Raw genomic sequence first — 22076 nt, forward strand, 5'->3', positions numbered from 1 at the left:
ATCAATGTAATGTCGATCATTTACGGTGAACACACAGGCACACATACTTTTAAAGTAACCCATCATTATTTAAAGAATCTTGAATTATCTGAGGGACGGAACAGCGATTCTTGTCAGAATCGAATGAAATCACAGAACCCAGATCGAGTCTGATACATCCTCCTAAAGTTAATCAGTGTTTTTTCTCACCCTACAGTTGGATCTAATCAGCGTTGGGGTTCAAGCTATTTTGCTAAGACCTCTTCATTTGATCATTATCTGCAAAGCGGTGGTAGATATTATAGGCCATATTCTTTTTACTCTGCCATACAATCTAAATGGATCTGCTTTCAAAGCCTCAAGGACAGTCTGATGAGCTCGCCTACATTGCACTCTTACTTATCTTCACCCACAGAGACGTCTGTTAACATAATAAGGCACAGATCAATATAATATTGTAATCAAAGCTCAGACCAAAGAGTTTCTGATTATTGCAAACCAGTCTTACAACAAAATGTCAAACCTCCACAATACCAGTGCACAAGACATTACTTTGTAGATGTTACAGTTGTCACTTTTTAATTGAATTAGTGTATTCAGCGTAGCTGCAGAGCAGCCTCGTGACGCGTCCGCGTCCATGCGGAGGAGCTGTTATCGTCTCACATGAGGTGGGCTTATGGTGGCTGGAAGGTCACTGGTTGTTGTGTCTCCCATACATTCCACTGCTACCGAGGGAGAAACACTCGGTGGACGTCCCAAGAGCAGAGAGCGGTGTCTCCCTCTCTGAGAGACGACAATTAGCCGAGCATCGGGTTCATCGGTTTGATATGAAAGTTTGGCTAACCCACAACAGGAATGCTGACAGGGCGCACACACGGAGCGTACTGCTGCTTGTGTGTTTTTATTTCAAAGGGAGCCGGGAGGTTGTAGTGATGGAGCCTTTCATCATTTGAATTCAAACGATGACATTCATCATGCTTTATTGATGTTGGGTGAAAAACGTGGGGTGAAAGTGTGAATGAGGTCGAGGCCATGAGGTGATCATTTTCAACATGGTGGTTGACTGTTATCACGCCGCGTTCGTTTGCTTATCTACAGTGTTGAAAAGAAGCGGACGCGTGTGCGCCAGATAAAGGTACAGACCGGAGCAGTCCCACACCTACAGTGTTCATCACTCATAACCACAGGACATATCTTCATTAGCTCATCGCTGATAGCAAGCTGCGCTTCTGCTAACATGTAAACTAATGTGCTTTATTTATGTGACATATTACTGTTACATGCGACGTTCTGTTTGGCGTTATGCCTCTGCTTTCATTTAAGGGTTGTAATCATTGCAGATAGCACAGTCATCTCCATTAATGTATAAATAGGGACCAGAAGATAGATTGGCTTCATGTAGTAATGACAGCTGACATCACAGGTCCTCTATACAATCCTCCCAGCATTATTCAGCAGCCAACAACCACTTGTGATATAGAGATAAAGTGAAGTAATGACTCCTCCTAGAGAAGAGAATGAAGACCCTCTAGTTCCCTGTGTGTGTGTGTGTGTGTGTGTGCGTTTCTTAGTGCACGTGAGTCTCTTCGTTGGTCCCAAATGGCCGGCTGATGGTCTCCTCCCGCCACTGCAATCAAACAGCGGGCAGCGGCGTCCTGACTGAGGGTGTTGTACCCACCCAAAACACCTCTCTAGCCGCTGTTTTCGCCACCGGCCCTGTTAGCACAGTTAGCGCAGTCAGCGGCTTTAAAGTGTTGCTGTTGTGGCCGAGCACCGTGGCGACGCTGGCTGCGTCTCACCGTGTGTTGGCACAGCTCAGAGCGAAAGCCGCCCGCATGACCTCCGACCCTCGTCAGGCAGGTTCACAATCGGCAAAGAGGTGTTTGCATCGGCCGGTTTCATGGTCCTCTTAGTGTGTGACAGTGTTCACTTGAGGCTGGGCATGAAATTGAAAGCCACTGGACTGAGTGTGGAGTGGATAAGCACTCCTACAGATTCTCATAATATCGAGCTAAAAGCCTGCTTCTCCTCCACCTCACTGCCTTCCTTCACTAGTGGCTGCACAATTAGCCATAACCATCCCTTGCATAACGTATTTGTGAGCCACGTCCTACATTAAGCACTTTTTTCACAGTTGCAATATTTGGGCTTCGTCTTTCGATCAATCAGACATGCAGGCGTTTACCGGTTTCCTTGATTTGGGGAAACAAATGATTTCCTCAGCAATGAGCGATAAGATGGTATGAAGGAGGTGGTCTGACCCATAGGGCCTCGACATTTCATGGTAAAAGGACCATCGAAGGGACATGATACGTGTGGCATCCTTTGCCTTTAGTAGAAACACCCTGAATGCCCAGTCTGATGGAAACAGCCGAATGTCCCATGACAGCACTTTATGTTCCTTGTTTGTACAAAAAACTTTTGATTCCCACTGATTTTCCTTTTTGTGTGAGTTTTTTGTTGTGGCAGTGTGTTAGAGTCTCACCTCCGACGGTATCTCCATTTCGTTGGGGATGATCCACCCTCGGCTTGGCATCAGCTAGGACCACGACTATTAGCAGGGGGCCGGCCAGTCTGGACCCCCTGTGCTGGGTAGAATGTGTGAAATGCGTCTGTTCAGATGGATTGGCATGTTGGAGGGGAATATACAAAAGAAGTCAAGCAACCACAAAGAAATGCTTTGTGTAGTGTACGTTTTGTTTATTTTTTTGTAAGTTTTCTCCTGCCGCTCTGACGTTATAAATCGGATAAATCCTCGGTCAGGCTGACTGGTTTTCAAACAGATAAAGTTTGGTTTTATAAGGTCAACATTCATGCTTGTTTGGCTCCATAATCTTCCATAAGCCAAAGCCAAAGTCCACTTCGGAAAATGGCTCATTAAGATTTTGATCAATCTTGTTCTTTCGGTGAGACAGACTTAGGAAATGCCATCAGAAAATTGCATTTCCCAATGACATTAGGCGGCCAGTTGACCATCCAATTCCATGTGTTTCTGTTGAGATGTTAAGATCTGATATCGTTTGGGTCAGAAAACCTGCTTTTTTTTTTTCTTTAAGTGAGGCAATTAAATTTCCTTGATGGTCTCTCGGAGCACTTAGCTAAAGAGAATACACTTTTAAATCAAAAAGCTTTCAATCATCTCAAATCATATTTGGGAGATATTTGCCCCCCCCCCCCCTGCCCCGAGTGCAGTGCTATCGTGCATGTGACAGACCCGTGCTGAGATGGCCAATGGGGGAGAGGTTATCGTGCACGTCTCTGTGGGCAGTGCAATGCTGCTTGATGTGAGAGGCACGGTACAAGAGACACGGTAAGAGACGCACAGGAGACATCCGGCACACTGAGACCAACATAAATGATGAGCTCTTCAATTCATTGGTCTGCTACACAGGGAGAGAAAAGATATGGATTGTTATCCAAAAAGTATGTAAATTAACACATGGAACAAATGATTATATGAGTGTTCTTCCTGTCACTGTGTTTTAAGAGCAAAGACAAAGAATTTTGAATGCATTTTCTTACACTTTAGCTCATCTATTTTCTTTCTTCTATTTTCTTGATTTAGGTCGTCAACACTTACATGATGATCTGATTGGCCAGAAGTGACTCCATTCGGGCTAAATTGCTTCTGATTTAATTTTACGTAATGTGGATATATATATATTTTTGGGGAAATGTACTTACAATTTTTACCTAAATTTGCAAACACATAATTTAAGGTTAATGCGAATTCCGAAGCAATATAAACTCAGCGCCAGTTAAGTTCCATCATTAAGTGTTCAGTAGTCCATGGTCAATTTCACATATAAGTAGCGTGTTTAACCAAAAAGTAACGTTAGATGTTGAGATGGAAGTAGCATAGCAGCTAGCTTAGCCTAGCAGCTAGCTTAGCTTAACAGCGCCCTTCTGTTTGACCCGTGGAGGAATTCCTGCACATCACGCTTTATTGATGTTGAATGAAAACGCGGTTCTGCCGTATGTCGCGCCTCTTTTCGTTTTACTTCTGATGCAAAATGTTTTCTCCATCTTGGCGGTTTTGTGTCGGGGGTCAACGCACACCAGAAGTAAACTATTGCATTAAATGTGTTTAGAATATTTTTATTGCATTAATAGGCCACAATCATTTTATAGATTAACACGTTGACGCCCATACCAAGTTACAAAAATGCAAGATCGTTTTGTGCCAATGTAGAACATTACATCAAACAAAGGTACTGCATAAAGTGCTTTCATGAATGCCCCAAGTTAAAAAAAGACAATATGGCAGGTCTAATATCCAAAACCCCTCTCTCTGTAACTACCTGTTCCCCGGTTTACCATCGTGCTCTATTTTCCAGGAGCTAATTAGGCAAGTTTTATAACCAGGTTTACTTAACTCTGTCATGCAAGGACGAATTACCATTTTGCAGTCCTCACATAATCATTTTAATTACCACAGGCTATTCATCAGGCTGTCCTCGGGGTATGAATAATAGCAAAGATTATGAGATGAGAGTACAGACTATATATTGTACATCAGGATATAGGCAAGAATACAGGGTATATTTTAATGAGACCGCAGAAAACATGCAGTGGCAGTTTTTACTAGATACTCCTTAGTGACTTCGGCTGTTCTGCAGGTTTACACACTTCACTGTTTGTGTGCATTCATGGGGAGGGGGTTGTTTGGGAGGGGCCGGCCCTTTGCTGACTCTGTCCTGACATTCATTCCCACACTACACTACTATATACAGCAGGGAAGGAGGGAATCGCCGGGCGGCCCCTCCACACAGATCAAAGAGGGGTGGGCCACGCTGCTGTGAGCTCACTTGAGAGACTACCAACGTGAAAATACCACATCGCCGTCCTCGGCGGGGGGGGCCCGTCTGTAATTGTCTCTTGTCAGACCTCCAGAGTCCTCCTCACAGCTTCGTACCTGACATTTTCCCTCCGACAAATTTATTTTTCCTTCTTTGGTATTTGGGCAGTGGCACCGCTTGTGACCAAATTTAGCTCTCTTTTTCCGACCGTGTGCTCTGCGAGCCAATGACAGCAAGCGTGTGGAAATTGCACTTTTGTATGAAAAGAGAACGTTACCCCCATCAAGAAAAGGTCACATGAAGCAACTGATGAACAGGCGCCAGTGAGTTATCAGTTCATGATTCATCGGCTTGGCTTCATGCGTCCAGCTGTGGAACATCTTTGCAAGGAAAGAAATTAACACTGAACTCTGTACACAAGTAAAAAGAGCTTTGTGATCCATCTGCAGGGTGAAATATACCATGAAGCAATGTGTGGTCAAGCTTGACCCAAAACTGAACAGTAAACATGAGTACTGCTCATGACATGCATAACATGTTATATTATGAAAGGCTTTTCTCAACAACTACACTGCATGATCCCTTTTCCAGGTAATTTTGGAGAAGCACCAAATACAGGGATGTAGAAGAATCACCTTGGACATACCTTGAATGTCTTTGGAGTGGATTTATTTATATAGATGTCCCCCAAAAAAGGAGTCCTTAGTAACACATCAAAGGGTTTTTGCAGTTCATGCGGTAGGAAAGCGCGGTCGGTTTGCCATGGCATTGAGTGATGCCCGGTTCAGCCTACACAACATCAGCCCGATTGTAATCCGACCCAGATCAGGAAACACAACGCGATTTTGGGCGTTTCAATCAAACCGTTTGATCCGAAGAGGAAACCCAGAATTTATTTAGCCTCCCACAACATGTCCCACCACCTTCAGGAGGCGACTCATGAGACACACGGCTGTGATCACGGAGAAGCTAAACAGACCTGAGTCGGTTGGACCTGTGTAACCGAGGGAGGATCAGTTGTTTTTCATCACTTTTGTTTTAGACTAAACACACACACACCGCCATTGTTTGTTTACGTTCTTCTTTCTGGATGTCTGTTCAAAGCACCTCCTTCCGAAGGACATCACTTGAGACAAGCTGTGTTTGGTCCGGGAACAACGTGTAGTCTTTCATGTCTGTTGGCAGAGTTATGGCAATCATTTCTAACTTTTTCATCCTCTTGTATCACCCAGTGGCCATTGTAACACACAAATACAGTATGTCGAGGAGGTTAAATCCAGGATTATGCTTTATCAAATATAAGATTACACATACGGTAACATAAATAAATACAACGCCAAATTTTAGTTTGGCACATTTATGGTCAATGGAAAGATTTGAATGGACATTAATTGCCAATGGATATTCTAATGTCACGGGCGGTAGCTGGGGGGTTGGGAAGGGCCACCTAACTGCAAACAAGGCCAAAGTTGAATGTTTCAAAAGGTCAATTTAGGTAACCTCTTCCAACAAACAAAAGCATCAGTCACAGACGAAGAGTGTCCCCCAGGAGAAAACGATTCCTCAAACAAAAATCCGGTTTCTCTAGTCGACTCAATCCCTCGACAATTCCCTCGTTCCTTGATCCTCCGCGCAGGGCCTGTTCCCAGTCCTCTCTCCCGCTGCTCTTCCAGCCAGGTGTCCTTCTTTCTACTCCCCAGCCCGGCCTCAATTAGGTGACTCCTAACAAACACCTACCGCCGGGGGATTGTTGAGGCCTTCTGGGAAGTGTTGTCGGCAGTGGTGGCCATTTTGTAGCCGTCCTGTGCAGGGATGTAGCAGCCCTGTACTACCTGGCCTGTACTACCAAGCTCATGGCCGAAAAGCAGGTGTCACAAAACGCCTTATGTCAAACGTACCTGCAGGGGACCATTTCTGGACCTCCACATGAAACTTCTCTGCTGAGCCGAGGTACCGTCCCATGGCAGGACACTTGGTTATGCTCAAGCACATTATGGCAACCCAGGGGAAGTTGAGGCCAGATTCAATGATGACAGAGGATGCTCAGAGACAGTAATATACAACTAAAACTTTTTAATAACACTGTCAGGGTAAAAGGCGCTTAAGCCAATTTAAATCCAAAGGGTCATCCTGCACTGGATCAGTGACGGCGGCCAACACCACGGGGTAAACGGCTCCTCAGCCGGTTTTGGGGCAGAGAAGAGACGTGAGTCCAGTTCGCTCTTCACTGTTGCCTTGGATTCTCTGTGCTCCTCCTGCTCCATCTGTTCATTTCTCTCCGGCTGCTGCTCGGCTCTGTGAATCTATCCTCCTCCTTCTAATTAGCTGATGGGCTGCAGGTGTGACCAACGCCACGCGCCCCATGGCTGCGGCACCCGCACTGGATAATAGACTCCCTCCATCACCTCCCCCAATCTCACCTTAGGGCTCCGCCTCCTGTGGGCTCCTCCCCCTGATTTACCACAACATCCAATGTTAAGGGCCACCCACACATTATCATCGAGCAAAAATGTACTTGCCGCAGTTGACACATTTCAACTCAAGCGCGTTGTTTGGTGTGTTTTGGCGCATCGAGCGTACATTTGCAGATTTGCGTCACTCCAGTGTCACCGCATCCGTGCAAAGACTTTGGATGTAATCTTGTGGCGCAAATAATTCACGCCGCGTTTGGTGTGAACGCAGCATCGGTTCACCTTTTTGTGTACAGTCCATGCTGCCAAGACAAGCTTTGCCCTTGGGGAGGCGTAGACAGGTTGGGGTTCTTTGACAGAACACAATTTATCTCACGCGCCTCTTTTCATCTGCCAGTAATGAGCTCCGGCAGGAGGGCGTAGCACACGGGGACCATGCTATTCCCCTCGGCTCCACCCTCCCCAACCCCTCGTTGTTCGGACCCCCCCCCCCCCCCCGCGGGCTTCCCACTGCCAAACGCTTCTGACTGTTTATCGAAATGCACAAAATACTGTTACACCAATGCGTACTCCAAAGCTGGTCTGCTCTGTCCAAATTCTGACATCATACGCGTGGGCGAACCTGCGGGGCGGTAACGTCGTTACGTCTCCGCTACTCGTTCCTAATTCACCTGTGAAGGAACGACCACAAAGGAAGGAGTCCCGTTTGCCAGACCGTACTAAACCTCAGTCAACATCACACGTTTTTAAAACAGCCATCCTTTAATTTTTTTAACTGTGCCGACGAGCTCCTAACAGCGCACCTCCTCTTTGTGACCTTTGAAATAAATCCGCTGCAAGGACCCGCCAATTCAAGTAGCACTGACTGCTACATTCGTTTAAAGTGATTTATATCCATTTTAACAGCAACAAAATTGACAGCAGCCTGACTGATAACACAGACGGGTGTAAACCGAGCGGTCGGTGACTCCGGCGTTGGTGCCGCTCATCGGTTTCAGCCCCAACGCAAACTGTGGTCCCTCCAAGCACCGGCACCCCTCGACTCGCTCGCTGAAATCTCCCCGTGCTAACGTGCTGCATGTTACCGAGAGGGCTGAAGATTAGCATATGACATGACAGATTACATTAAGTCACGTCTGCGCTGTACTTTATGACGTTAGCCTCTTAGCCCGGGCATACAAACGCATGCAAATGCTCCCCCAAACCCTCTTACTTAAATCTGCGGCGTGACACGGCACCTTTGATATGATTATTAGCCATCTCAGCGACTCACCCTCACCCTCATCAGATAGGCGATGTCAGCCAAGGTGAGAAATGATGGCCACTTTGAAATGAACCTCGACGAGCTGCCGTGAGACACCCGAGAAGCAGGCGACCGACTGGAAATGTTATTTAACAAAGGATGTCGACGCAGGGGAGATTTTTTTTTTTTTTTAACCTGCTTTGATTTGCACTCGGATGGTTTCCTTGTAGAACATTGGAGGGAAAAAACACGGTCGCACACAAAGTCTCACTGTCTCCTCTGAGAAGGAAGATGAAAGTTGCTGAGAATGTGGTTGTTCTTTTCCTGCTGTCCAACTCATTAGTAACACAAGTCAGTCTGTCTCAGTCATAACTGCCGCCCAGATGGCTCTCCAATCTGCCCCGTGTACAGAGTGAATCATCCTAATCACACATAATCCGCCGTGCAACGCATGCCTTTTGCTTCCGTTATTTACCATCATGCTACACAGTTAAATGTAAACCAAGCTTTCCCCGTTCTATGTCTGTGATTGTAGGCATCTCGCGGCGTGAAAGAATTCCGTCATCTTGATGTTTCACCCTCATTTCTGTCGCCGGTCTCATCCGGCGTCTGCGTGCAGTGACGCCCGTGGTCCTCTAGTCTTTGGCGAGGTGGGGATTTTAGATGCCTCTCTTGAATTATTCCCAGTGTCACTGGAGAAGCCTGCAACGCCACTCGGGTGTCTTGTCTGTGCTCTGTGGTCTTTAATCTTAATTATAAAGCTATCATTACAGCACGAACCCTGGGCTGCCAACAGCGGAGCCCTGGGCTCATCTGCTCCGAATCAATCAAACTAAGTTCTGCACTGGAGGACTTTTTCTCTCCTTCCTTTTTTTTTTCTTCATACAGGTCATTTTGAGTCTCCCTTATCTCATTTTCATAATTATGCTTGTCCCTTCTCTAATGGAGTGAAAATGCTCTGCCTCCCGACGCTTTGCGCAGTCAAGTCTGAATATTTAAACGGTGTTGCAACCTTGAACATGTGACCTCGCTTTAGAACTGTGCGACAGTGACCCGATGGTCTGTTATCACGCGGGCCTCCTGTGAACAGTCCCAGAGATCAGAATTCACTCCCCACAGCGCTTGTTAATGGAGGCTTGTTAATAGTTGGGGAAGCGACGACAGCAACATAACTTGAGCAGTTTATTGTTTATGAGAAGCTGTTGGATACGGAGTTATGTGTCTGTGAAACGCCCTCGTTCACACTCAAATTGTCAGCTTCTGCTGTAAATCCAGGCGGTAAAATGGGGACGACAGAGAGAAAGTTGGCATCAGCCAATGACAAATTCTCCGTATCTCAAGCGCACCTGACATCTTAAAGCTGTGATCAAGTGGAATGATCAAAGGCATTCAGGCCTCTGCTGAGAATACTGTGTGTCAGGGTGCGGATGGGGGAAGGGGGCCCTTTCTGTAGGTTTCCTCTAACTGACAAGTAATTACAATTTGGATTAAAAGCATATCCACTGTGTTTTGACTCAATTAAGTTAACAATGTGTTCCAGCGGCGGTGATCTCCAAACGGCGGGCAAATTTGGTACACACCAACAGCGTCAGCAATTATTTTTATTGGTTCAGTATCTGTGTGGGGGAAATGGTTGGTAATTTCACCTCTTCTGTTAGAATTGGCTGGAAGTTAATCAGTTATCTGCGATTGAAACCTCTTCACTGCTCACTGTTAATATTTGAGCCACAGTGTGATGCACAAATGGCTAATGTTGCTTTTTGCTTTTTACATTTTAACAGTACGTTCATTTGTTGTTACCAAATCGGTCCCCCTGAAGGAGAGACTGCTAATGCTAGCTAGCTGCTCGTGTTGGTAAGCGTTTCTAATTTTGGACATTTTTCAGCTGCATGGAAATGACAGAAATCCGTAACAATTCCCCACATACGTAAATATTCTCGCTTGAGGTATTCATTTTTATTTTAAGGTAGATAATATGTCTAACTTGCTTTTTCTTGCGTCGACCATTTAACTACCCGACCCACCAAATTAAAACAACAACTTTTCAAACGTTTGCTTAAAATATGCTTGAAAATGACGGAAGGGAACAACAGTGAATGTACATAAAAAGTACAGTATAAGCTAGTAAAAATTTACAACGTTGAAAGTGTGTCTCCTAGCAACACTGAGCCTAAAAGGTCTCTTAGCTGATACCAGAGGTAAAATGTCAAAAACCAAATTTATTTAAAGGAGGTTTATTCTGATATGAATTTAGCTTTTGGTATTATTCATTTCTAACAAATAACTGGAGGATCTGTGGTCATTTCATTGGTAAACATTCAATGTTTGTTTAATGAACAAATGGTTTCATGCATTATTCTGTAGTCACTGGTCATATCTCATGTAAGATAAAATTTCCACAGAGCCCCATCTAAGAGATGAGTGAACCTATGAGCCTTTAGTCTGCAGTGGAGAAGCTCAAAAGAACTGCTACGCTGAGACAACATGTAAGTGAGATCATTCATCATTACACACGATGAAGCACATCAAAGAGGAGATGAATCGAGCTTTCAGCGGGTGCTGCAGGTTGGGCAATCCCACTGTCCATGGCACCGAGTCATCACGCTAAGGGAAAAGAGCCTGACAAGTGAGCATACGGAGAAGATTAGGAGTTCAAAGGTCACTTTTCTTTAATGCGCGAAAGCCGGCAAAATACCCTTTATGTTGGTGTCTGTGAGAAAGCGAAAGCCTTATTTTAATGCGATTGAATGGAGGTCCTCATTTTAAAATATGCAAAGAAGTACATGCTGACATTAACCACTGCCTACATTATTTATCCTCCTAAAAAGTGTTTTATCAGCACCGGGCCTGCTTGACTTTACTTTAAATATTCAAATTAGAGTGCAACTAAAATTTCTGCTATGCAAGAAAGGGGTCTCTTTTTACTTTACAATTCACATCTTTGGTTAAAAATGTGTTGGTTTATTGTAAATTCTGTGGAGAAGCATTTTTAAAGGGATGGCCGGAGGCCTAAAAACCCAGTCATTTATTTTTATACAAGTGAAAATGATACAATCTTGCCTGAAGAAAAACCTCAAACTGATTTCAGTGGCACAATTGAATAACTTCAATGTAAATGTCTTAACAATGATGCCAAAACACACTGTGACACTGTGTGTCACGTTGTTTTCTAAGGCTACTACAGGATGAGAGGGTCGTGTTTCATGAGTTTAGTCCCTCTTCGCCCAATGACTTCAAATCTACTTCAACGCACTAGGTGAGACTTGAGAGTGAGCTGAGAAATGTACTAAGAGCTCGGTACGACAGAGTAACACCACGAGGTCATAAACTAACAGATTAATCTCTCACCGGTTACTTTGTGTCCACTTCTCCGTGGATTCTTTCCCTGATGTGGACTTTATTTAGATGGCAGGAGGTTTTAGAGGGAGAGGGAAAAGCTTTTACTGTGGTTTACATTGGCCATGTATCACTGGGCTTACTAAAAACTGAAGAGCTGTTCCTCGCTTTTTAGCACTCACCCCCCCACAGCCCTGCAGCTCTTTATTCCCTAACACCCGTCGCAAATTTGGTCTGGTATGTGACTGCTAATTTATCCTTTCAATGTATGATATCCTGTCATCTCCTCATTTGTCCCTGAGTGTTTCTAATCTGAGATAATCCCAGTCAAATCCTTTGATTGTGTGTTTGGACGCGATCCATCTCTAAAGAAGCAGTTTAATGGGCTCCGTGGCACTTGGTGTTACGTCATTTATCTAGCGGATTGGATGGGAATGCTTGTTTTAATAAGTGCTCTTCGTCAAAAGCAGGAGGCGTTCCATTTAATTAGGCGCGGTGTGGACCTGTCCACCATCAACAACTTCTCCGGGGGGGGGGGGGGGCGCTTGGAGCCAAGCGCGCCGGTCGACGTGTGGAAACCTTCACATTTTGCATTTGGGTTAAACGATCAGCATCAGTTTAAAAAAAAGTGTCTGAAATATACAAACAATGACATGATCTCCATGGTTGTATTGTGCCGAATCGGCATGTCCCCCCCCCACCCCCCCCCCCCCCCCCCCCCAAAAAAAAAAAAAAAAATGGAACCTCGATGGTTCATGTAGAAGACATCATGAAACGGCACGGTTGTTGTTCTGACAGTTTGCCCTGGGATTATACTACAGCACAATAGATTCAAATATAATTGAGTCACTTTTTCCTTTTTTCTTTTTGTTCAAACAGAATTGTTTGTTTGGGCAAGCGAGAGCCGCTAACGCTGCTCTAAATTCATCAGAGTCTTGGCTGGTCGCTTAATGAAGGAGTAGCGGACGCTCGCAGCTCACGTTTGCGGAAATGAACATTTTCAAATCCTTTACACACAACGTTGCACTTTTGTTTTGGGGTTTGGAAAGCTTCAAAAAATAACATCTACTCTTTATGTTCATCTGTTCTTTTCTTTGACAATTTGGATTTTACGTTGTTTTTGTTTTTGTGCCACGGTGCTAAAACAAAAGTATTAATTCATTAATTCCAACAGATAAAATCTAATACATTTCCATTAATGTAGTCAATTAATGGACTACATTATTGACTACATTAATGTAGTCAATATGCAGAAAGAGTGTGTGGGGAAATCCCAAAATGCATCAGTAGTTTCCCAGCAGTGAGCATTGTGACAGTTTGGCTGTTTTGCAACAGCAAGTGTTGTTTTAGGAAAGAGATCTGCTCCTTTCACTGTAAAACCTTCTCCTCTTCCCCCGAAACAAGACCATGCATTTGGCTGAAAAACTGTCTACCTTTGTGTTGCTCTGCAGTCATCACAGCCTCTCTCACTGCGTCTGTTTTTAGACGGAGAATGCCCTGGACTTCACTCCGTCCCGCCGTCCCCCCCACCTGGCTTTTGCCTTCCTGTCCTGACGTGATCCGGATGTGAAGCTGTGATTGGCTGCTCGCTTTTCATAACTTCCTGAGCAAACAAAAACACCAGGCGCTAAGCTGACGGTGCGGGCAGTAGTATATAGTCCATAAATGTGCATTTAACTCTTGCGAGGAATACTAAGAGGGAGGGGGAGCGACGGCTGCTTTGTGGAAGAACTGAGAAGGCGGCGCAAAGTGAAAACATGGGCAGTGAGCCACCATCCTCAGCACACTCAGGCAGAGGTTTACCCAGCGGTATGTATGTCGTCCTGAAAGTTTCACATTCCATGAGGAACACGAGTGTGTATTCTTACTTTAAGTGTTGTAAGGGTAACAGAATGAGGTCAGTGCAGGAGTCTGAGAGGTCCGAGTCCCTCCAAAGAGTTTGGGTTGGAAGTCCAGCTCGGACTAAAACCCTTCCTACGTCACAGCTTTACTCGAGGGCCATTTCAGCACGTTTGAACGCATTCAGATGTTAAATTCTAAAGATGTAGTGCAGTTTTCAGAAAGTAGTTGTTTAGAATTTTTCCATTATATGCGTATGATCACATAGTAGTAGTTGCTGTGTTAAATAGGGTTTATGCAAATAGGAAGTGAATAAGTCGCTCGCTTAATTTTAAAATATTGACATAAATAGATCTCCTAGAGTTTGTACAACAGCCAACAGATGAAAGCCAGTGGTGCAGCTGGAATAAATACACGTACATGCAATTAAAAACAGACTCACATGTTTTACATGGCTAATAACAGTGACTATAAATGGCAATAACCCCCACCTCTCTCCAACACTCCGTTTTGTGGGACTTGTGACAAAGTTGTTTCATTTCTGAGCTTTGCAAGGTGTAAAAAATAGCCCTGATGATGTCGTCGGGGTGTTTTCTCCTTGGACACATTCAAAACTGAGCCCTTCAATGGTGGAAATGTGAGTTAGTTTCGTACCGTCTGTCAACAAGTCCCATGTGAACATATCTCTCAGTGGGCCCTTTGTCGACCCTTAAGAAGTATATCGATTATAAATCCTGCTTTACTTGAATGCAGCTCGTGGAAATGGGTGAACGTGCACATTATCCGGTGCCCTTTAAGTGCTGCCAAAGTTGGATTCACGGCCGCTGAAACTGTGCTCATTGCGGACTTAAATCATCCCCCCCACGCCACACTTTTCCATTTTAAGTGGTGTTCATTTTGAGTTCTTGATTAAAATCGGACAAAATGAACATTTGTTATTGATGTACTGCAGGATCGCCGTGTAGGTTAACGTGCCATGAATGTAAGCCGTTGCCTTCCACCTGATGTCCTTCATTTGCTGTCATATCAGTTCATATTGTGAGCTTCACTCGCCCCTCCTGTTGTGTGACTCGGATCACGTCAGAGTTCAGACAGAAAATGAGACTCCTGAATGCTCTTTGTCTGGTAAAACTCTAATAACGGCCTCCGCCTCGAGGTGCTCTCCGCCCGCGCTTGGCGGTCGCGGCGGCCGCGGCGTTAGCTTACCCGTCCCCCCCCCACTGCAGCCAGATGGCCGTCACGCAGGCGGCTCCTTGCCCCGGCCGTGCTGATTTCCCATCATTCTCTTGTTAATGAGGTCGTTAGCAACGCGACGGACAATTAAATGATCTCAATCTGGCCTTCTCGCCCGTTTGTTTACTGCAGGGTCGCTGCGCGGCGCTTTGAAGCCGCCATATGACACCGTTCACTCCCACTGGCCTCTGTCGTTTCCTTCCCTGTGATTCACTGTCTGTGACACCGTAGCAGAGAACGAAACCATCAGTGACGGGACGCCCCGCCACCACAGCCCTGCATCATCCCAAGCGAAGTGATGGCGTCTCCTGGTAGTTTGTGTGATGGTGAAGATCAGCGTCTCCAGCCGGGGAACTTTTGTTTCAATACTTCACCGCCCTGCACGGCAACACGCAGCCTGGAGCTGCAGCTGCTGCTGCAGGAAGTTTTGTTAGCTGTTCAACTGCTCGCCGAGGGTGACTTCAGCCAGTTGGTCGCGCACTCACCTTCATGAGACGCTGCCGAACACTGACGCCCCTGACAGTTAATTACACATGTCACAGATCACGCAGAAGTGTCAGCTGGCGTGTTTACATCTCTGTTGGTTTGTTGTTTTCTAGTTATTTTCACAGCAAGTGCATCCGTTATTTAGCCACAGAAGTGCCCGGGGCATTCCATAATGACCGTAAAAGCAGCAGCAATTTGGAGGAATGACATTTTCTTTTTTTTTTCTGGCTAGAATTGGTGAACCTGCCATCACGTCTTTGGAAATATTTTCGGTCCGGCTGTTGGAAAGCGAACACTGCCTGGCTGTCACACTCTATATGTATGTCTCTGCATGACTCCATTATTTCCTGAAAGCGCGTCGTCACTTGGTCTGAGTGAAAACCAACTAAACCTGATGCATTGTCAGGAAGCAAACGTATCCAATGCACTCTGCCCCCCAGTTGTATTTGCAAAGTGCCCGTTTGGAATGACTTCCATTGGTATGCCAGGTGGCTGGTGTCAGTGACAGGGAGAGGAGGGTAGTGGCACCCAGACATCACACATTTCTCTAAAAGTACCGGATTTTGTTGTGTCGGAGGGGAGAAGTGTATCTGTTTTTTGTCCTCTACTTCACAGCTTGTCTCTGAGACATTAATGCGAGGGGAGCGATATGCCCGGTCAGTGATAAAACCTGCTTACGCGCAATCTGATGGGGCCACAAATAACCCTTTGATTAAAAGATGTTTTCACTCAAAGATACATTTTCACCTGAAGCGATCCAGTTCAACCAAAAGGCCCAAAAGAGACAGGAGCTTCTGAGGCAGCACTTTATCCCTCCTCCCCCCAATCAGGCGAGACAGCGCAGCCCCCCCACCGACGTGTGATCAACCCAACGCATGTAGCTTCCAGCTACTGTCCGACAATTTAGCTTCAAAGCTCCTGTTTGAGAATCATCAGTAACGGAGACGCCGGTGAGGTTTTCTGTTGAATGGCAGACATGGTTGGTTGCCGGCGGTAACCCCCGGGCTCTAGGTGGAGGCGAGCGCCTGATGCATCCCGCTGCTCACTTTTTATGTCCACTCCTAATTGAACAGGGACGACTCATTTCGCTGCAAGATTTCGGGCGTTTGTTTCAGCCGCGAGTTCAAAGCAGCTGTCGTATGCTGTGAAGGGCAACGCACAACGTGTCAACGTTAGCAATTAGCAACTCGTGATCCCTCTTTTCAAACGCAATGTTATTTCAGCTCCGAGGCACATGTGAGTCCTGTTCACGTTTCATGAGCCGATGCATAGCGACTATGAAACAGCCACCAAAACCAATAATGGTGTTGAGATCCAGAGGGCCCTACTTTGAAACAAGATAATATTTCAGGAACACTTAGATAAATACACAAATAGATAATAATACTGATCATTTTAGCCTTCAGTAATGTGATTGTGCAAATAATATGAAGGGCGAAAAAGAGAAAACAAGCTGAGTAATTACTCAGACTTTGGCGGTTGAATAATGGTGTGTTTGCCGTTGTCTTTGCGCCTTTGTGTTCCGCTTCTTATCACCAAAGTCAACAAGCTGAAATTACCTGGCATCGACTCTGATCATGGATCTGGGATCAGCCTTCGATGCAACGTGACCATTCGGTGCCAAGCCGGACGTGACCTGCGTCTTCTCCTCTCCTTCCACAGAGACGACGGAGTGCTTCATATGCAGGGAGGCTGAACTTCAAGCCCGTGACCCGCTGAGGCATTTCTGCGACTGCAAGAATTTACTTGCCCATCACGTGTGTCTGTCCACGTGGATCCTGAAGGTAACGGATACCTTCCACACGGGGGGGGGGGCTTTGATATTTCCGTCATTGGCCATTTGTCAGGATATGAACAGAGGGGGGACGTCTTTGTTGGACTTCTCCCAGTGAATAAATGTGTGTGTGCCGCGTTAGCATTCCTTATTGAGACAAAACATGCCTGTTTGCCTCAAGGTAATGAGCTACCTTTCAAATAGCAGCACCAATTAGTTTTAATGAGGGTTGCTAACAATAATAGCACGTTGTCGTTATGCAGTCGGAGCACAGCTGAAACGGAGAGGAGTGCCTCATAGCCGACTGGCAGGAATCCAGCGAGCGATCATCCACCCGACACCTGTCCCCCAGAATAGCTCGTTAGCATCCGCAACACTCCCTGAACCAGTAGCTGTCTCGACTCGGCTGATGTGGGACTTTTGCGCCGCACCTTCCCCCGAAAGCGCCTCTGTTTTTTCCGAGCTGATGAAACGTACGTTCCTGTAGGTGGCATACGTCCCCGTCGCGGGGCCCATTGACGCTCAGGCGGATTACTCGTCCTCCATTAAGCAAACCGCTGCGGCCGCTGCCAGCGAAAATGTATAATTGCCTCTAGTACCTCTTTTAAGTATTTGGAAATTTAAAAAAAATGAAAGTAAAAAGTATGTGAGGTAGAGTGTTGATCTTAGAATGTAAATTCAACTTGAGATTTTTACTTTTCAGCAGCAATTTTTCACCTGCCTTAAACAGCAAATGCCTTTATAAATTACTTTATTTATGATAGGATATGAAAATGTGCTGAAGGAGCTTGTTGGTTTGCATGGACGTACGTTTATTTATACATAATGTGATCACTGTTACCTACCTTAAAAGGCACTTAACTACCTTAAAGGCATCACAGTAATCATGTTATGGTACTACTGGCACTGGCTCAGCAATGAGCATGACGCCATACACTATTCTGAGTGGCACTAATCCATTTTTTGTACCAACCACGGGTGAATTGAATATATTTGGTATGAAAAGGTTCACTTGTAGTCCACAATATCCCAAGCCGTCCTTTCCTCGCTGTTCTACTGAGCTTTTTTCACCGCTTTCCGCTAATTACTTTTATGCCCCGCAACTTTACTGTTTTGGTTTACAACCTTTATTAATCCCGTTTTCATAGCAGCAGGAAGCAGTATTCAATGTAAATGCTCTGATTAACACAGAGTCGAGTTTAAAATGTGAACTCTTAGCAGCAGACTGAGGTAGAGCTTGGCGAAGCAGTTCGCAGCTAAAGAGTCAAATGTCAGTTGTGACCAAAACAGAGAAAACAGGTGCTCAAATACTTACAAGCAACATCTCCCCAAAAGAAGGCTAATGGGGATGGTCTGCCATCATCACATAGAATGACCCCGATGAGGTCATCGCAGTTATTGGCTGGGTCCGTGTCACATCCTGGGGGTTATGGAGCTGTCAGAGAATTGACCGAGCAGGGAGTATCTGATGAAGAAGCGCTTTTAGCAGGGCTTATGGGAAGTGTAGTGTACCGTATTTATGATTAAAGTCGGGATATCTAGTGCTCGACGCGTACGTTTTAGATCTCACCCAAGCGATACCAAATCTACCAAGCGGCATACGGAATCGCCCGCGTGTTGCTTTGAACAGAGAGCTAAACAGCAGATCCTTTGAAAATGAATTCAATCTGCAATCTATCTCATGCAGGTTTGCAATGTATAACCATAACAAACGCCTGCTTGCATCCCTGCACTACATAATAACATCTGGATCGAACTCCTCATCAGAGGTGCTGCACCGATCGTAATTCATGAACTAGCTATTATCACAATGATCATATATGATCAGAGGACAAAACGCGTCTGCTCTCGAACGCTTTGCTGTTGGGCCGTCCACTCCAGTGTGCTTGGGCTCTCTTCGGTTACTCCACAAGTGGTAGACAACATGCTCCAGCAGCCCTTTCATCTGCACCACCCAGCTGTCAGAGTGAAGAGCCACTTCCATTAAGTGTGTGTCTTCCCGCTATACAATTATATACAGACACGCACGCTCAGGCTCATGAAGCGGGCGCACTCACCCGCACAGGACGGCAATCTCTGCGGAGCGTGTGCGCCAACGCTACAAGGCTACTTTAGTTCTTCTGTGTGTGTGTGTGTGTGAGAGAGAGAGAAACCTTTTAGAGTGCTCAGGGTGGGGAGCCCCTTTTCCTTTTACGGAACAGAAATCCGCAATTGACCTGTCACTTTTGCTCTGATAGCCATCTCTGGAAAGCAGGTCATGCACATATGTCTAAAGTGCCTCTTAACCGCATTTTATGAAGCCAGAAAATGTAATCCAATAATGATTTGATTTGAGGGAGAGAGAGAGAGAGAGAGAGAGAGCTAGCCAGCTGGGAGTGATAGCAAGCACTGTTACCACTCCTAAAAGCAGCTTAAACAAAAAGAAAAAGGGGTAAATTCCACGTCCTTATTTAATTTCGCCCACAACAGCAGTGGCCAGATGTTGTCACTAAACAGCGGGCGGGTTCAAACACAACAAAACAGCGCTGGCATCCACTTCCGCAACTGTTGATGCGCACTTCGGCATGTTTGCAGCAGAGCGCCGTCTGAATGATCAACGTCGGCACTGAGGCAAACCATACGCTATCTTTTTTTGAGCCGCCTCCCCCCATCCTCAAACCCCTCCTTTCCCACTCTGGGTTCCCAAAGACAAATAGCACGGCGCAAAACTAATTAGTAACCAGGAACTAGTTAAGAGATGCCCTTTGAAAAACATGTCCCGAGGCAGGATTTAAATATAGGGACAGAGTCAGTGACTGAGTGCGCCTCGGAGATCCCGGCCTCCAGGCGCGGCAGCACTCTGACCCCCTGACCCTCATTACAGGGAGTGCATTCCTAGAGGGGTGAAACCCCTCACAGCACAAATGTACAAGGGCACGGGGGGACTGCATGGCTCCGCAGCACACCAGCCCAGCGCGGCCTGGTGTGTCTCACTGCCCGGCCCCACGGCGGCCTGACACAATGCAGAGCGAGAACGCAGGCTTTCTGGGGAAAGTAATGCTATATGGCTGAAATATGTCTCTCATTTCCATGCATCTGCTTTCACTATTGAAGTTCATACGACTGGTATCCTTAAAAAAGAGAATTTACAGAATTTGTAATAAGATGCAGCGTCGTAACGTTGAGGGCGGGGAGGGGGGGGCATGGGGACGAAGGGAGAGGACTCTCCCCCCCCTCCCCTTCCAAAAATTGATTTAGTTGAAGAACGAAGCATCGACCACGTAGACGCTGGTGAGAAGGCGACGTGCATTAGATATTTGTTTCATCTGTCACAGGGCTGCGTGCTAATCTCAGCAGGAATGCACTTCCCTGTGTACACGCCCCTTTTTCCCTTTTAATTGCAAGTAGTGGGAATAGTGAGTGTCCCCCACCTCCATCACGCACACACTCACGTCGTTCTCATCCCTGCAAACATACTTGGTTTACATTCATTAGCCCAACACTCACAGCAATCAGGCCACAGCGCCAGGGGCAGTGACCCTCTCTATAAAATCACATTGCCTAATAGCAGTGTTCTATAATTATATTCCATTAACATCCATCAAAACGTGCTCCTTCATGCCACGCATATTAGCGGTGGATTTGGCAGTTTGCGTATAATACTTCGTCGTTATTATTAGCTATCCTTAGATAGTAAGCACCAGCTTGGAGATTATTGCCCACCTTTATTTGTGTCTCACGGGCAGCTCTGCAAAGTCGTTTACCAACGTGTGTGCGCAGTACAACAACAGCTACCGGGCCTTATGTCTGTCTGTAATGAATGACTTTATATATACATACTTATATCCACGGTGGTCAGGAAGTAAAACGCACAACAACGGAAAACTAAACGCACTAAATAAGAATGCATTAACGATGTAAACATTAGGTTTTTCTGACATGTTAACATGTTTCTTTTCTCTTTTTTTATATTTTGTGTTAAAAATGTGCAAAAAATCCCAATTTCCAAACAATCCCAATGGAATAAAATCATTGTATTTGTCACCGACGCATGTGTGTCTACAGTAAGTCATTCTTCAGAACGGTTGTTGGTGTCTCACATCACTAAAACTACTTTCAAATGTTCTTTCCTCACAGGGATGCGAGAGCGGAAACCGGCTGCGCTGCATTATCTGCAAAGCCAAGGTAAGTGCACCGATGCACGCATGTGTATTCAGAGGGAGGGTATTATACAAATTCAATGAGAGATCTGATGATGTCTCTTTCTTTTAATCTCACTTGTGTGAAACGTAGGTAGTGCGCATTTAAACAAACACCGTTTAAGTCATTAAACGGTAGCTGCATCTCACAAAACAGATCTAAGCGGAGCAGATCCATAATACTAATGAGCAATCAGGTCTTTGTTTTGCTCCGTGATTTAGCTGATTTTCCAGCCCTTGTGCTGCTCATGAGCTGTAAGCTGTCTTATATTCCTTGTTATTGCAGCAGAGCGCTCGCTGCGAAAAAAGGAGGAGAAAACATTACAATATTTGGCATGGGACACAAGCCATGTAATGACCAAATCTGTATTCATTTCATGAGCAGAAATTAATCACGCCTCGCTGTGGTACATTCTTAATGCAAATTCTCCGTCAACACATTGTGTCTGGTGTTTGTGAGTCGCCCGCGTGACACGGCGGAGCAGATCATTCGCCGCAGATGGGGTTGCATGCTGGATAAGGCGGCCACATGACTAAGCATCTGAGATTAGGAAGTGTGCTGTCGATGTGTTGTATGTATGCACGCCTGTGCCGTGGGTCAAAGCGTCAAACGCTGGCCACCGAGTGTTTTATTCACCGTTTGCCTCCGCAGCGGCGGGTCCGCCGTCTCGTCTTGTGTGTGTGTATGCGAGGGAGCCGCTGTGTGCAGGGAACTGTCACAGTTACTCTGACAACGACCTTTTTGGGGGGGTTTTAAAAGATATTTTAAACATGAAATCGTGGGCGCACAAACAGGTT

General features: G+C 45.7%; 1 protein-coding gene across 1 annotated transcript in view; it reads left to right on the plus strand.

The window, feature by feature from the left end:
* LOC144411429 (uncharacterized) overlaps positions 1 to 22076 on the plus strand; it is a 113193-nt gene that overhangs the window by 45412 nt on the left and 45705 nt on the right. The window contains exons 5-6 of the mRNA XM_078108082.1: positions 16989 to 17110; positions 21217 to 21264. Of these exons, the coding sequence (XP_077964208.1) occupies positions 16989 to 17110; positions 21217 to 21264 (170 nt within the window). The remainder of the gene's footprint in view (positions 1 to 16988; positions 17111 to 21216; positions 21265 to 22076) is intronic.

Source organism: Gasterosteus aculeatus, chromosome 8, assembly GCF_964276395.1.
Source record: "Gasterosteus aculeatus chromosome 8, fGasAcu3.hap1.1, whole genome shotgun sequence".
Classification (NCBI taxonomy): Eukaryota; Metazoa; Chordata; class Actinopteri; order Perciformes; family Gasterosteidae; genus Gasterosteus; species Gasterosteus aculeatus.